This window comes from Cavia porcellus, unplaced genomic scaffold (genome assembly GCF_034190915.1).
Source record: "Cavia porcellus strain 051 isolate PalLab524CR breed Dunkin Hartley unplaced genomic scaffold, mCavPor4.1 scaffold_10, whole genome shotgun sequence".
In the NCBI taxonomy this organism is placed as follows: domain Eukaryota; kingdom Metazoa; phylum Chordata; class Mammalia; order Rodentia; family Caviidae; genus Cavia; species Cavia porcellus.
This window is the reverse complement of record NW_026947493.1, coordinates 37,702,247-37,718,527: the sequence shown is the minus strand read 5'-3', so window position 1 is coordinate 37,718,527 and position 16,281 is coordinate 37,702,247. Positions and strand designations below refer to the sequence as shown.

Sequence of the window (16,281 nt, the reverse complement as noted above, 5' to 3'; positions counted from 1 at the left end):
GATGTGGAATGCTTCATGAGTGCCTAGTTTTCCTGACCAATGTATAATCAAGCCAGCCATGATGTTAATATAGAATTTTTATTATGCTTTTTTTTATGGGCATGGGAAATTATCTCATGCTATAATTTTTTTTTTAAATCAAATTTTTGCTGAGAAACTTAAATGTTTTCTCTCAAGTTATTATGTGGGTCTGTCAATGTATTTGAAAGCAGGCCAAAACCAAACTTTTAAAGTAAGGAAGTCAGATTTGGTGGTGCAATCCTAGTACTTGAGAGGCTGAGGCAGGAGGATGACTGCAAGTTAGAGGCCAGCCTGGGTTACAGAAGGAATTCAAAGCCAGGCTGAACTGCATTATGGAGATCCTGTCTCAAAAACAAAACAAAACAAAACAAAACAAAACAAAACAAAACAAAACAAAACAACAAGAAAAAAGGAAGGAAGGAAAAAAGTGTATTATAAAAGGAACCAGATTCTGGTTTTAATTTATTTGCATTGTCAACGGCTCTTAAAACTCTCTCAAAAATGGTACTTACAAAGGCACAGTTTGGTAGCGTCAGTTTATTCATTTATGGTATTTTCTAAACAAGTTCCCAAGAAACTGACTCCTTAAACTTTTCCTTCAAGTGCTTCAAAGTTCAACCTTAAGTGCAGGTAAAACCTCATTCCCTAACTTCCTAAACTAAGAGTCTAACAACGCATTAGGCAGCAGGGTGTGAAAACAGACTACATTATCCAGACAATTTCTTAGGGTACTGGCTTCAAAATTAAAGAATCTGAAACATTGTTTTTCATGACTTGGAGCTTTTCTTGGGATAAGTAGGCTTTTAATATCTGAGCTAGAAACTAAATGTGGAATAAGGTAACATTTAGTTTTCTTAAATATCAAAAACAACTAAGATTAAAAATTAAGTGTGATAATGAATGAGTTAGTGAAGCTTTGTTATCCCTCTGGACACTAATTAGTACAACTCCTTGTTTTCCAAAGTTTGGCTTCATATGTAAATTTTCTTTTACAATGAATTATATAAACAGTGTTGTTCTGTATATTTCCACAGTTTGGCTTCATATTTAAATCTTCTTTTACAATGAATTATATATACTGTTGCTCTGTAACTCACATATTATGCTCATCTATAAAGTTTTTGTTTCAGGTATGCTGGAAACCCCTATTACCTTTTTTCCTATTTATAAAAACAAAATTTTCAAAACACTTTTAACTGATGAAGACAGCTCAAAGCTTCATCCAGTTTCCAGCTTGTGTTGGTAGACAGTTTCTCATACAGTAATGTATTGTGCAAGTATGGTCTCTAGTATGGTCAAGGCCAGGTGTGGTGGCTCACGCCTGTAATCCCAGCACTTAGGAGGCTGAGGCAGGAGGGTTCAGGGCAAGTTCAAGACCAGGCTGGCTACAAAGGGAGCTCAGGTCCAGCCTGAACTGCACAGAAAGACCTCATCTCAAAAAGTCAAAAAAGGGGGCTGGGGATTTAGCTCAGCAGGCATAAGTGCCTGCCTTGCAAGTGTGTGGTTGTGAGTTTGATCCCCGGTACCAATAAAAAAGAAAAAGACAAAAAAATATTGTAGTCAAATACCTGGCAATTTACATGAAAATACCTGGAACATTTTTCATGGGCAAGAATAAAGAGAATGAATATGTCACTATTCACTCTGAATATTAAACTGTGTTTACAACCATAAAAATTTAAATGAGCTTCAATATGAATGAGAGTATAAATTATGTTCATGTATACCGTGTACCAAAAACTAAAGAATGCAAACACCTTGTTGGTTGAAAAACAAAAGAAGTAATAAAAATTGGTGATGCTGTATTTTAATCTTTTGCTAAAACTCTGAAGTTGTAACAAATTGCTAACCAAATTGAGGTAGAAGTAGACCCTCAAGTTATTCCTCCATGTGTCAGAACTTGTTTCCCACCTTAACCTATGTGTATTTCTTTTCCCCACATTATAGAAACATGATTCAATTTGAAATGTGTTAGAAAGATCAAAGGGTGTTTTAAAAATTCTTAAATTACCAGCTTAAAAAATCTTTTCTAAAAATGTACACGATTCAATTTCTTTTTGCTAATCATAAATATATCTCTTTTCCTTCCACGTTTATGGAAAAAAGGTAGAGAAACTATACAATGCAAACATTATGAAGGGTCTTGTGACAAAGATCTGGAACATTACTAGGAATGAATATAAGGTTTTATATTAGTGGCAGATGTTCTCTTTGGGGGTTACATTAAGTTTCCTAAAAGTCATTGCCTTTTCAGATTTTAAACAAATGCCGTTAAACAAATCTATTTCCATTTTAAATCACACACAAGAGCTATGTGATCTGAAGGATGGGAAACACTAGGTAAGGCCTGGTGGGTAGTAACTTCTTCATGACTAGGTAACGGAATCACCTGTTCAACCTCTAAAGCATCTGAGTCAATGAAAATGTAATCTAGACACCCATGAAAGCCACCAACATAATTTGTGTAAGCAGGTTCACCACAAGCACTTCTCAATTTGAAGAAATGCTTGAGAGACATATTGCATCTTTCTTCTTCCCCGTTGGAAGCCCAGTCTTCATGGTCCTCTGGAATGCTGCCACTGATGACAAACTCATACATTCCTGTTGATGGTGTACTATTGAAGTCCCCGCAAAATATAACGGGAATGCCGGGATACAGATCACACGAGACATGTTTAATATGAGCCAAGGCTACTGCCATCTGAATGAGACGAATGTACCCTCCTAGGAATACAAAAAACATTAATATAAGTACTTTTAAAAGTTGTCTTTAAGTAAAAGAATAAAAGAAAAAAGAAACGAACCTTACAAATTACAGTATTTGAGTGACATTCAAGATATTGTGTCTTTGCATAAAAGCATTTTGGCAAACTTGTCACTCTGTTTAAGTCATTGTGAAGCCAAATACAGTAAAACTTACCTTTGGGATGCCAGTAGAGATGTGTATTAGCAACACATATTTTTTTAGAAGAGTCTTTTGTAGACTGAAGAATTGAAACCTAAAATAAAGTGCCAAGAGTTCAGTTGGTATCAATCTCCTGAATGTTTTTACCTAATATGATGAACTGATATTTTATTCCATTTGCTTCCCTTGATAAAGACAGCAATTATGAAATCTGATGTGTTAGGATATATGTGAATAGGATTAATTTGAACATTTTAATAACTGTTCGACACATAAAGCTCTTATTAAAAACATCTTTTAGTAGAAATGTTTCCAGAATTGGAAAAAACAAAACAAAACATCTTTTAGATAACAATGTTAAGGTTAGAAAAAATGTTTTCAAGTCTGTAACAAACCATTCACAGCAGAGAGACACTTTTCTAAGCTAAATTTCATAGTAATAAAGAAACCATTTCCTCCCATTATGGAGGGTTGTTATGTATATTCAATTATATGAGTTTATACAGAGGTGCACAGAATATAGTAGGTGCTCAAAAAAAATGGCAGCTATTCTTTAAATGTTTTGAGTTTTTTCTTTTTTGAGATGGCCTCACTATGTAGTTCATACTATGTTGTAGCCCAGTCTGGCTTCAAACTCATGGCACTCCTCCTGCCAATCCCAGACTCCTAAATGCTGGGATTACAGGCATGTACTACCATGCCTCACAAAAAGACAGAGTCTCACTCTGTAGTTCAGGCTGGCTTTGAACTCACTATGTAGTTTAGGCTGGCCTTGAAATCATAGCAACCCTCCTGCCTCAGCCTCCAGAGTGCAGGGATTAGAGGCGTGTGCCATTATAACCAACTCTTTAACATTTTTTTAAATTTAAATAAAACCAACTGCTTAAAAACTTTGGATATGCAATGAACATGTTTCTTTAAATGAACATGACTTTAAAGTAGATAGCAGTTAATACCTTGCCCAGTGATGATGGTAAATACAATAGAATCAATTCACTATGAATCCTGGCTCTGTGGCCAGGGGTTTAACTCAGCAGCATAAGTGCCTGCTTGGCAAGTGTAAGGTTGTGAGTTTGACTCCAGGTTCAAAAAAAAAAAAAAAAAAAAGAAAAAAAAAAGAAAAAAAGCCTGCATCCATAATTATGTGAACCTGGTAAGTAAATCTGACCATTTTCTCATTTATAAAATTCATATGCCTTGTTACCGGTCATCTTGAACCATTGGTGGTACATAACTGTTCTATGGATGACTTCCCCAGTGGTACACCAGTGGTAAAAGCCGCTCCAAGGACAGTCAAGCATGTACCGCAGGAGGTTTAAGCTGGCAGGAACTTGTTAAGAGACCCAATGTTATAAAAATACTGGGTAATAGATATATAAAGCACTTCATGAAACACAAGAGGCTCTTAAATCTTAAGTACTTTAAAATGTGTCGGTGACTGACAAATACAGTAAGAAAAACAATTAGCTGCTACCATTATTCTTGTATTTAGCATATGTCTCCCTAGACTGTAAGCATTAAGAAAGTCTTCGTCTGATGTGTTGAAAACTGCAGTGTGGCAGGCACGCTGTAGTCGCAAAATAAATTTGCTGAATTAATGAATAAAAACTGAGGATACAAGAGTAAACACGTTACAATAAAACCTGGACAGCTTATTTCACTATCATCCCTCCACCCTGCTCTTTCAGGTCCCTAAAAAAGTCCGGATTTATGAAGAGATAGGCAAAACTACCTCACCTGCAGGACAGAAGATCTCTGGAGCACCTTCTCCTGCGCCAAGGGGTACAAAACTAGCTTCTCCAGCAGTTCTTTGTGAAGTGAGTCGGACTCCAGGGCTTCCTGAAAAGAAATGTCATGCTGGCCAACGAGGGTGAACTTTGACTTTCGGTAAAAAGTGGCCAGACCTTCATGCTGCTTGATTCGAAACACGCCCTCCAGCCCAAAGGCCTCCAGAGCAGGTACCAAGCTATCCGCAAACACTGCGCGGTCAACTTCTTGCAAACAGATGAGGTCGGCGTTGTAGCCGGCGAGTTCCTTCTGAATAAGGTTCTGGCGGTAGTCGACCTCCAGGGCGTAGGGGGCACAGTATGGGTACAGTACAGTCCTGGAGAACTCAGTCTGGGCGTACGTGTCCGCGAGGATGTTGTAGGAGACCGTGCGGACCAGCGCGTCGTCTGTCACCTTCTTGGTGTAGAGATGCCGGTGGTCAAAAGTGCAGGTGCCAGGTCCGGCCTCCACCGGGCACACGCTTTCCAGCTCGCGGCTCGGCCCGAAGCGCTGCCCATTGCCGGGGGTGCAGCGGAGCCTGAGCCGCAGTCCGATGTCGGCGTTGGAAGGGGTGTAGACCCGCTCCCGCACACCGGTCTCGGTCCAAGCGGAAGTCGGCGAAGAGGGAGGCAATGCAGACGGGCCGCCGCCCTCAGGCTCCGCCGCTCCTGGCCTGGCTTCCTTGTACCAGAGGAAGAGGCAGCTCGCGGGATCCCCAAATTCCAGGCTGAGTTTGGGGCACACCGGGAAGCCCGCCATGACGTAGCGCGGCAGCTGCAGCTCGGTGAAGGCGGGCGGGTTGCGCTCCACCTTGTACTTGACATCGCCGATCTGAAGCACCGCGCCGTCCTGCCAGGCGTCCACGTTGAGCACATCCTCAGCCACGGCCTCCTCCCGGTAATACAGCTTCACCACCGGCTCGGAGGCCGCAGCCGGCTCAGGTCCGGACACCGAAGGGTCCGCGCCGCCGCTCGCGCTCGGCCGGTTCTTCCGACTCTTTTTAGCCGCGGCCGCCTTGGCGTGGCCCTTGAGGGCGTTGGTGGCGATCCGGCTCAGCACTCGACCCAACGGCTCGCTCTGATCGCGCTGCATGTTCTTGTGGCTGCCGTCGGCCAGGGCAAACGACAGGCTCAGCTTGGGCTCAGAGGGCACACAGCGCACCACGGCTCGCTCCATCGCGCCCGCCGCCTTTTCGCTCGCCGCCTCGGCCGGGCTGCAATGTCCCACCGCGGTCCGCACCCCTCGCAGCGTGGCGCGGACGCCTGAGAACCTCCACATGAACCTGGCGGCCCAGCAGCTGGCAGGACCAGGGCCGAGGCGAGGCCGGGTGTCAAGCTGAGGCACAGGAGCCGCAGCCGGCAGATCCCGGATCCATTCAGACTCCACGACTTCCGGCCGCCGCGCCGCGGCGCGCGATGCTTCCGTCACCCTCCTCCCTGCTGCTGCTTTCTACAGCCATGCCCCTCTCGAGTTTCTAGCAGCTTAGTTTTATATTCAACCCGGGCTGTACCAGGAAGCGGTGGAGGAGATACCAGGCGGCAGCTGAAGCCTGAGGCCCGTCGTTTTGTTGAAAGTGCAGACTGCGGAAGCGTGGGCAGGCGCGCCCAGCCGACGTGGTGGGCGGCGCCGCGAGTTCCGCTTCCGCCGAGGTGGCGGTTGCCTGCCCGCTCCCGGTGTGGGCTCGCGAGCCGCATTCCGCGAGGGCGGTGGGGAGCCGCTTTCGGATTGCAAGCTGGACTGTGCGCGGAAGGCGCTGCTCGTCTCCTCCCCGCAGTGCTGCCAGGCCTGCTGTCCTCTTCCGAGGCGTGGTGGGTTCCCCGGCCGGCCCCGCCTGAGCCCGGGAGGTGGTTACGCTGTAGTGGAGCCGTAACTCGCGTTTCCCTAGCGCCGCCAAGCGGGCGGAAGTTAGAGACGCGCTCAGAGCCGCAGTTTAGAGTACTGGATGGAAACCGACAGCACTGACAGCCCGCGGAAGGCTGCGCGTTTTTTAATAGTAAAGTGGAAAACCGTTTCTATTTGGGATTACCCGGATTAGCAAATAAAAGTACAGGACTCCAGTTAAATTTCTTTTTCTTTTGTTTCTTATGTGTGGTGATGGTAGTATTAAGAATTAAACCCAGGGACTCGCCTGCCAGGCAAGTGCTCTGCCACTGAAGCACATCTCCAGTCGCCGGTTAAATTTCAGTTAAGGACTAACAGTGGAAAGGCTTCTATGTATAGAGTAATTCTTTTGTTTGTCTGAAATTCATTTTTTAAAAAAAATTGGGGCATATTAATGATACGAATGATGAGATTTTGGTGTATTGGTCCACGCATGTATTTTTTGTTTGTTTGTTTTGTTTTGGTCCCGTTTGGCCTTGTCTGCTTTTCCTTCCCCTACTCTTGATCTTCCCCGACTTTTTTTTTTTTTTTTTTTTGGTGATAGGGCGTCAGTTTAAGTCTATAAGGAACTCTTGGGACCAACGATATAACTGCGGCACAGTGCCTGCCTGGCAAGCACAAGGTTGTGAGTTTGATTCCTGATATCAAAACAAACACAAACAAACAAACCAAAACAAAAAACAACAACAAAAAGCCCAGAACCAAAAAACTCTTTTAAGCATCATGGATTAATTTCTTTACCTTGCACATCCATTTAAAAAGTTTATTTATTTGGTTTATTGGTATTGGGGATTGAACCCACAACCTTGTATATGCTAGGTAAGTACCATCGAGCTATGTTGCAGTCCTTTTTAAAATTGTGTTTTAAGAAAGAGTCAGTAAACTGCTCAGGCTGACCTTGAGTTTATCAGCCTCCTTCCTCAGCCTCCTAACTGAGATTACAGATGTGTACTGCCTTGACTGGCTTGTTAATGTATGTTTTTAAGTTGAGATCTGTGTGTTGTCTTGAGTTCCTTGGTTCAAGTGGTTCTCCTGTCTCAGCCTCCAGAGGACCTAGGACTACAGGTTCATGGCGGTGATGCCTAGCTTGCACTTCCATTTTCAGTTTTGAAATGATAGTCTAGCAAATTCACCTCGGTCTCTGAGCATCTTTACCGTTTGTATTATGAAGAACGAGGAGGAAAAGGAGGGGGAAAATACTAGGGAATCACATTTTGATGTCATAGCCAGACATGCTTTTTAAATAATGGGTTTGGACTGGGGATATAGGTCAGCAGCATAGCGCCTACCTAGCAAGTGCAACGTTGTGAGTCCAATCCTTGGTATCACAAAAGAATAAATAAGGTTTTGCTAAGTGAACTTACTTGCTCTTGTAAATAATATTTTTGACTCCAGGGCACAAAACTAGAGCTTTTAGGGAAGGATTTTTCAACTGCAAATTAATATTTTTAGTTTATTTCCTTTCATTCAAAGCAAAGTATCAAATTTGTACAGGGCCATTTTGCAGAAATTGAAAAATGGATCCCAAAATTTATATGGATATGCAAAATGCCTAGAAGAGCCAAAACTAGGTATTTTTTTATAACGAAAAGTCAGAGGATTAACACTATACAGTGTAAAATCTATAACTGCTCTTAGTAAAGCTGTACTAGTCAAGGCATTATGGTATGGTTTATAAATAGGCATATAGATCAATGAAACAGATTTGAGAGTCCAGAAATAAACCTTTACATTATAGTGAAATAATGATTGTTTTAAAGTCTTGTCGTGTTGCCCTGGCTGATCTCAAACTTGTGGATTTAAGTAATCCTCCAACCTCTGCCTCCTGAGTAGCTGGGACTACAGACATCCATTGCCATGCCAAACTCGTCAAGCGATCCTTCTCCACTTCTCCATGCTCCCTATTTTGGGATTTGAACTCAGGACCTTGAAGTACAAGCATGTGTTGTTGAGCTACATTCCCAGCCGTTTTGTTTTTATTTATTCTGACACAGGGTCTTGCTAAGTTGCCCACACTGTCTTTGAACTCCCATTTCTCCTGCCTTAGCCTCCTGTGTAGCCAGAATTGCAGCCATGTGCCCCTATTCCCTGCTTGTGTGTGTTTGACAAAGGCATCAAGGCATTTTTTTCAGAGAAAGACAACCTTATCAGCAAATGATACTGAAACAATTGTATATTCACATGAAAATAATTAACTCAATGAATTGTAGACTGAAATGCAAAACATACAATTAGCAGGAAACATGGGGGAAAAATCTTCATAACCTTATCTGTCTTTTATACATGACCTCAAAATCATCAAGGAAAAACAATAGACACATAGAACCTTATACACAACCTCACACTTGCCAAGCTGGCCTGTACCGCTGAGGTATACCCCAGCCCAAATCTCCAAACCTTTTCTTCTTTCTTTTCTTTATCTTTCTTTCTTTTTTTTTTTTGTTTGATACTGGGAATCAAACTCAGGACTTTGCACTTGCCAGGCAGGCACCTGTGCTGCTGAACTATATCCCTGGCAAAATTAAAAACTCCTGGTCTTCAAAGATTTGACTAAACTGGTATGGTAGTGCATGTGTTTAATCCCAGCCCGTGGGAGGCTGAGGATCAATCACTGTGAGTTTTAGGCCAGCCTGGGATACATGGTGAGTTCAAAGACAGTGTGAAATACATAGCAGGACCTGTCTGAAAAAGAATCTCCCCCCTGGAATATGATTAAGAAAAAATGACAACACTGACTGAAAAATACATTTGTAAATTATCTGATAAGAATCTTGTCTCTGAATATGTAAACAACACTTAAAACCAGATGATAAACTAAAAATGGACAAAACTTTTTTTTTGGTACTAGGAATTGAACTCATAGTATTGTACTTGCCAAGCAGGCACTTGTGCCACTGAGCTAAATCCCCATGTGCCTTGGGCTGTGAATATAGTGGGAAGCACTTGCCTAGCATCAGGAAAGCCCCAAGTTCAGTTCTAACACTATGAAGAAGAAGCAGGTAGAAGCAGAAGCAGACAGTGTGTTAATGGCTCCTAAAGCACATGGTCAGCAACATTAGGGAAATACAAATTAAAACCACAATCACTATATGGTTACTAACTATATGGTTACTAGAATAACCTTATGCAAAACCTTACCAGGTGTTAGCAAAGATGTAGAGAAATAGACTCATAGACACTGCTGGTAGGAACGTAAAATCAGCCACTTTGGCAGTTTCTTACAGTGTTAAACATAGACTTAGCATTCAAACCAGCAATTACGTAGATCTCACACCATGAGGTATGTAAATTATGTTCATCCAAAATTTATAGATAAATAATGCATAGTGGTCTCAAACTGGTGAGTGGGTAAATAAAACATATACATATAATGGGATACAATTCAGCAATAAAAAATAATTTCTATTATATCTTACATATGGGTGAACCTCAAACACACTGTCATGTGAATCAAGCCAGACCAAAAGACTACGTAGTGTATGACTACATTTATGAGAAATACCCAGAAACTACAAACCTGTAGAAGTCAAAAACAGATTTGTGGCTCCCTAATACTAGCAGAAAGCTAGTTTGCTTTACAACTATCAGAAAGTTTTATTTGTTCACTTACTTTATTTTTAAATTTTATTTTATTTTTGAGACAAGGTCTTGCTATGTAGTTCAGGCTGGCTTTGGAACTTTCCAGGCTTGCCTGGAATTTGCAGTGTTCTTCCTGCCTCAGCCTCCTAAATCCTGGGATTAACCACTATGCCTGGTCATTCATTCACTTTTTTTTTTTTTGTCTTTTTCGTTTTTATCGGTACCGGGGATCGAACTCACGACTGCCTGCTTCCAAGGCAGGTGCTTATGCCGCTGAGCTAAATCTCCAGCCCCCTATTCATTCACTTTTGATGACATTTATGAAGTACTTATTATATACCAGATATAATTATGTAGGCTGTACCCTCATTAAAACAAAAAAATTCTTGACATAGTGATTGGCGTGCCGACATACTTGTCAAATGAATATGGCATCAATACACCACTAGGATTAACTCATCCCTCAATTTTATTTAGGAACCTAGTAGGCTGTTGTTTAGATGGAGCATACCCTGTGAGGTATCCAGTTGCAAGCTTTCACATTTTTCTCTCCAAACATGCTTGCAAAGTTACCTTAAACTGTTTGATTTTGGCAGGGATTTTCCTGAAAATGCTGGTTAAACAGCAGCACATAGGAAAAACAAGATCACCTGCTAAATTGTAACAACATTCATAGGAAGTCATTATGGATACATTCGAGGACTTTCTGTGAGAGGAAGATATATATATATATATATATATATAAGCTTGGCAGTTTTCTACAACTTAAAGACCCTGGTTTTCCTGAACCCCTTCCAAAGGAAGGCAGTTAGGTTTTAAAAAAAAACAAAAAACAAAAAGCAAAGCAAACCAACCAAACAAAAACACTGTGCCTTCCATTTGCTTGAGTTTACTGTTGTGACAGATCTATCCTAGTCTGTTGTAGCTCAGCAACTGCTCCCCCCTTCTCCACTTCATTCAGTCCTTGCTGTGGCTCCGGAGTTTCCAGGACGACCAGGATGTTGTTTTCAAACTCCGCTGGTGACCATAGCTCTCAGTTAGTGGGTAGAGAAACAGTAGGATTTTGCAGGTTTCATCTTGCGTAAAATCCGTTCTTTTGACCAGAGAAGAAGCTCTGCAGTTCTCTCTCGTCCTTGAGTCAGTAAACTCTTAGGTACTGTACTGTCATCTCTTCTGGACCAGGAGATCTACAGTAGAGTGCCAGCAGAAATACTCTGTAAAGGCAGGAATCTCTAAATTTTGTGGACATTTGTGGCAAATGTATTTGATACAATGTTTGGATAGATGTATAGAACAATTGCTGAGCATTTATATGATATTTTTAGATTTGCTATGCTTTACAAATATTTGTGCTTGATTGTACGATCATTTGCTACAAGGTAGCAAGATTGGCAATAACTTTTTAAAGCAATAATTTTAATGATGTTAAACATCAGCTTTTCTGGGAGAAGGAGACTTCAACAACTGGATTTTCTTTGTTGTTTTTTAATGTTGTTTAATCCCTGTTGTGTTTTAATGTTAGGGAAATACTCTACCCCAGAATTTTTGAGCATGAAAGATAGAGAGCACCTAATTCAGTTCCTTAATTTCAAGCACTGAAAGGAAAGTGTTGGACTTCAGTTTTTCTACCAAATGAGTAGGACAGCTCCAGCAGAAACCTCTGCTCACTTAGCTCAGCGGCTGTGCTAACATCATACAGGGAGGGAAGATGTAAAAGATGTAAAATTTTATTTTTGGTATTGATATGTAAACTGTGACTTTACTAAGGCTTGCTTTTACAATAATATCTGGATGGACTTTTTTCTTTTCAGAGTACAGAATATTTTAATCTTCGGGGGACCAACATGTCAGATCCAAACAAAGCTTCCATTTCAGCACAAAAGGAGGCTCTGAAATTGAAGTTACCTCCCATTGTTTACCCCCCAGAAAACCTATATGCTGTCACACCAAAACAAAGAACGCTACTAACATACAGAAGATCCAAGGAACAGCAGAAGAAAATTAATCAGTTAGTGTAAGTAGCAAATTCATAAACCATTGTTGCTTGGAATCAAGTGAAATGATAAGTATTCGTATTCCCTTAAAACCCTTTAGGTTGTTCATGAGCAAAATACTATCAAATTAATTAGAACAACCATTGAAAAGTAATCGTAGTGATAGCAGATGTTATATAGTACTTACTTTTTCAAATATTGTTCTTACCTCTTGACATGTACTTCTTATGACAACCTTATAAGGCTGCTGTTACCTGTTTTTTTAGGTGAATAAACTGATGTAAGCGAAGGTAAGTAACATGCCAAAGGTCACATAGCTGGCGTTTAGATGCAAGTGATCTGGTTCTAGAGTTCACAAACTTTATGCTCTATCCTGTTCTGCATCTCAGTATGTTATGCTAATAGAGGTCCCCACAAGTACAAACAGATAATTGCCTTTCCAAATAGCATAGCATTTGACAAAGTGCTTACCTTTCAACCACTTGTAATTAAATTTTCTCTATACAAAAGAAAACAGAGGACCACATCCTGCTCCCTAACCACTCTCCGGCCCTGCAAGTTAGTGGAAATTAAAGCTAATTTAGGTGTTGGTTACCAAAGGTTGTGAAAATAGTGATTCATTTCAGTCCAACGGTTAACTGAAAATTTCTAATACGAGAGGCTCTTGTGTTTTGGGGAAAAATAAAAGAAAAAGACATGGACCTCACTTACAAAGTTTTAACCCCCTCCCAAATTTTAACCCATCATAGACTATAAAATGGGAAATTTCTCTCTGATTCCTTGCTTCCTTGTTTGCATACTCTTTTCCTTTTTGGGCAGTTTCTTATAAGTAGTTTTGCAACTGCCTAAATTTTATTATTATGTTGTCAACAATCATGTTGTCAATTTAATAATTTAAATATTTACTTATTTTATTTTCCTTATACTAATAAAGGTCTGTTAACCATATAACTTCTTAAGCTTTATATTTTATTAGCTCACAAAGCCCTTATTTATGTTTAAGTCTAAATTTATAAGGTATGTTAGTTAATATCATTACATATTCTATCTTTAGTCTTCTTTGTTCCTAAGGCTTAACTAAATGTTTCAGTAGAATTAAAAGAGAGTTTCCTGGGTGTTAGATTGTTCTTACTCCAAAACTTGAACAAAGAAAAGGACAAGGAGCATATTCCAGGCACATTTTCTGCTTCCTGTCAAAAAGTGTTAGGAGTTTTAGTTTAGTATGTGCTCATTGAGAGCCAACAGAAAAATGATGCTACTAAAAAAAAAAAAAAAAATTCAAGCTAGGTGTGGTGGCGTATACCTATAACCCCAGCACTCTGGGAGCCTGAGGCAGTAGAATCCCAAGATTTAGCCCAGCCTTCCCAAATTAAGAGATTTTATGTGACCCTGTCCCAAAATTTAAAAATGAGCTGATATTGAATGTGCATTTATTTCCAAGCACTGTAAACAAAGACAAAAAAATCTATAAAATAAAACCTAGTTTTGGGCTAAATTAAAACTGAATTCAGTTTTAGTTGAAGTAGAATGTCTAAAAGATAAACAATGGGAAATAATGTTTGTCAGCTGTTGCTCAGACAAAACATTACTATCAAGAACATATAAAGAACCAAAAAAAAATTTGACCTCCAAAATTTAAAGAACCAACCCAAAAATGGGGATCTGAGATGAATACACACTGCTTAGATAAAGAAATACAAACAGCAAATAAATATATGAAAAAATGTTCAATATCACTGGTCATTTGGGAGATTCCACCTCACCCCAGAAAGAATGACTACCATCAAGAAATCAACTAAAAACAAATGCTGGAGGGATTGTGGGGAAAAAGGAACGCTTCTCCACTGTTGGTGGGAGTGCAGACTGGTGCAGCCACTATGGAAATCAGTGTGGAGATTCCTCAGAAAACTGGTGATGGAGTGGGAACTTTGTATTCAATCTAGAGCAGTGCAGAATATTAAAAGAGAGGAGACAACTAGATAAGAGTTTAATGAGGGAGCATGAAGGGAGTCACCACAGAGAAGGCTGTGGTGGCTCTGCAGACAAAGAGCAGGTTCTGCCTGATACAGACTCTGATGGGGGTAGGGCTCTGGGGACTGACGTGAGCTGATTTATTTCATGAGAGTGCAGGGGATTAGGTAAACCTTTACATGCCTGAGCTTGGGCACAGATTTCTGGGAGAGAGAAGCCATAGGGGCTTCTGGGAAGAAATAGTTATACCTTATCTTGGCACAGTGTTGAACTGTCACCATGATGATTGTGCTGTCTCTCAGATGGGGGATCTAACAACTAGGACTAGAGGTCCCATTTGACCCAGCTATTGCCCTTCTCAGTATCTTCCCAAAAGAATTAAAAGCATCATATCACAGTAATATATGCACACCTATGTTTATAGTGGCACATTTTGTAATAGTCAAATTTGGGAAACAGCCCAAGTGCCCATCAACTGGTGAATGGATAAAGAAGATGTGTTTTCTTTATACAATGGAGTACTATCTGCCACAAAAAGATGCCCAGAAGGGGAATAGCTGGGTTGAATGGGACCTCCAATCCTAGTTTTTTGAGGAATCTCCACACTAATTTTCACAGTGGCTGCACCAGTCTGCACTCCCACTAACAATGGAGAAGGATTCCTTTTACCCCACAGCCCCTCCAGGATTTGTTATTGGTTGATTTCTTGGTACCAGCCATTCTTTCTGGGGTGAGGTGGAATCTCAGTGTTGTTTTAATTTGTATCTCTTGAGTGACCAGCAATGTTGAACATTTTTTCATGTTTTTATTTGCTGTTTGTATTTTTTCATTTCATCTGAGAACTGTGTATTCATCTCAGATGACCCATTTTTGGATTGAGTCTTTAAATCTAGGAGGACTGATTTTTTTTTTTTTTTAGTTCTTTATACATTCTTGATGATAATCTTTTATCTAAAGTATAGCTGGCAAATATTTTCTTATTTTCTCTTTAGTGTGGAGATTCCTCAAAAAACTAGGGTTGGAGGTCCCATTCAACCCAGCTATTCCCCTTCTGGGTATCTTCCCAAAAGAATTAGAAGTATCATACCAGGGTCTGGGGGTTTAGCTCAGTGGCATGAGCACCTGCCTGGGTCAAACTCATGACCTTACATTACCAGGCAGGTGCTTAGACGCTGCTGAGTTAAGCTTTTGCACAGCAAGAGAAACCACCAATAAGAGTGAAGAGACAGCCCACAATAGTTCCTGCATTTTCTATTCTGTTTTTTGTTGCAGTTTCTCCCCCTCCTCCTGCTCCTCCTCCTTCTCCTCCTCTTCCTCCTCTTCATCTATGAACAAAATGATTTGAAAAAAGAGACAAATGTACAAGGGAGAGGGGGAAAATTTGAAGCTACTCAGTTTGAAGGAGCTGCTTTTCTTGGTCAGTTCTGACATCAATTAGGCCTAAGTTCTTTTCCTGTCTCTGCAGCTTGTTAGGTATTTAAATTTGGCAGGTTGTGTAACTTTACTTGTCTACATGTTCTTATCTGCAAAATGGAAAAAAGTGCTTACTCTTAGGATTGTTGGAGAGTTAGATGAGATCTGTGCTTATAAAGATCTCAAGCCACTCCTATAGTGTGATAAGCTCACCATGCACAGTAATTCTTACTGTAGAAGTGCATGAAGGAACTGGGCAGGTATTCCGTTTTGAAGGGTAATGTGAAAGGAGACCATGACCTCAATAGCTCCAAAGAACAGAGGTTAAGAGGATGCAACTCGGTATGAGAAATTTGTTCCTAAGAGCAGCAGGTAGCTGAAAATAGACCGCGCTGCCTCAGCAAGTGGGAAGACCCGCCTACCGGCTTGCACCCTCGGGGTGCCTGCAGTGGATGTAGCTTGTTGCTGTAGTGAGTGGCCGCCTGTCAGGTACCGAACTGCGCAGGAGCTTCCCCACCTATTATCCTGGTCATTCTTTTAACAGATGCTTATTCCTGCACCTTAAGGACACTACCTAGGGATATGGGTGGAGCAGTGGGAAGACAGGCGCGGCACTTGTCTTTCTGTGGGATTTGCCAGGCTGTGTTTTGTGGCTCCACTGGCACCTTCTCTCTGAAATTCCTTTTGGCTCCCCGTTAAGCTCTCTGATTGGCCCCCACTTCGTTCCTCAGTGACGTTTCTCATGATCCT

General features: G+C 41.0%; 2 protein-coding genes across 3 annotated transcripts in view; one reads left to right on the top strand and one right to left on the bottom strand.

Moving 5' to 3' along the window:
• Positions 1 to 449: 449 nt before the first annotated feature.
• On the bottom strand, positions 450 to 5,971 carry Pde12 (phosphodiesterase 12). Its single transcript, XM_003480090.5, has 3 exons — positions 4,664 to 5,971; positions 2,942 to 3,020; positions 450 to 2,745 (listed from the first exon to the last, which is right to left on the bottom strand). Exons 1-3 carry the CDS (start codon positions 5,969 to 5,971, stop codon positions 2,303 to 2,305), a joined length of 1,830 nt encoding a protein of 609 aa, XP_003480138.4. The 3' UTR covers positions 450 to 2,302.
• A 406-nt stretch (positions 5,972 to 6,377) lies between these two features.
• The window catches only part of Dnah12 (dynein axonemal heavy chain 12), a 244,057-nt gene continuing 234,153 nt past the window's right edge, over positions 6,378 to 16,281 (top strand). The window contains exons 1-2 of one of the 2 annotated variants that reach the window (XM_063257331.1): positions 6,378 to 6,501; positions 11,965 to 12,167. In XM_063257331.1, the coding sequence (XP_063113401.1) occupies positions 11,998 to 12,167 (170 nt within the window). In that variant the 5' untranslated portion in view covers positions 6,378 to 6,501; positions 11,965 to 11,997. Of the gene's footprint in view, positions 6,502 to 10,883; positions 11,307 to 11,964; positions 12,168 to 16,281 lie in introns of those variants that run through there. The other variant, XM_063257330.1, reaches the window with a different exon arrangement.

What these genes read in the sequence shown, in the direction of transcription:
- Pde12 (XM_003480090.5), bottom strand. Translation starts at nt 5,971, where the DNA reads ATGTGGAGGTTCTCAGGCGTCCGCGCCACGCTGCGAGGGGTGCGGACC. An exon ending in AGAGATCTTCTGTCCTGCAG is followed by an intron (nt 3,021 to 4,663) that starts GTGAGGTAGTTT and finishes ACTTTATTTTAG; the next exon opens with GTTTCAATTCTTCAGTCTAC. An exon ending in TCTCTACTGGCATCCCAAAG is followed by an intron (nt 2,746 to 2,941) that starts GTAAGTTTTACT and finishes TTGTATTCCTAG; the next exon opens with GAGGGTACATTCGTCTCATT.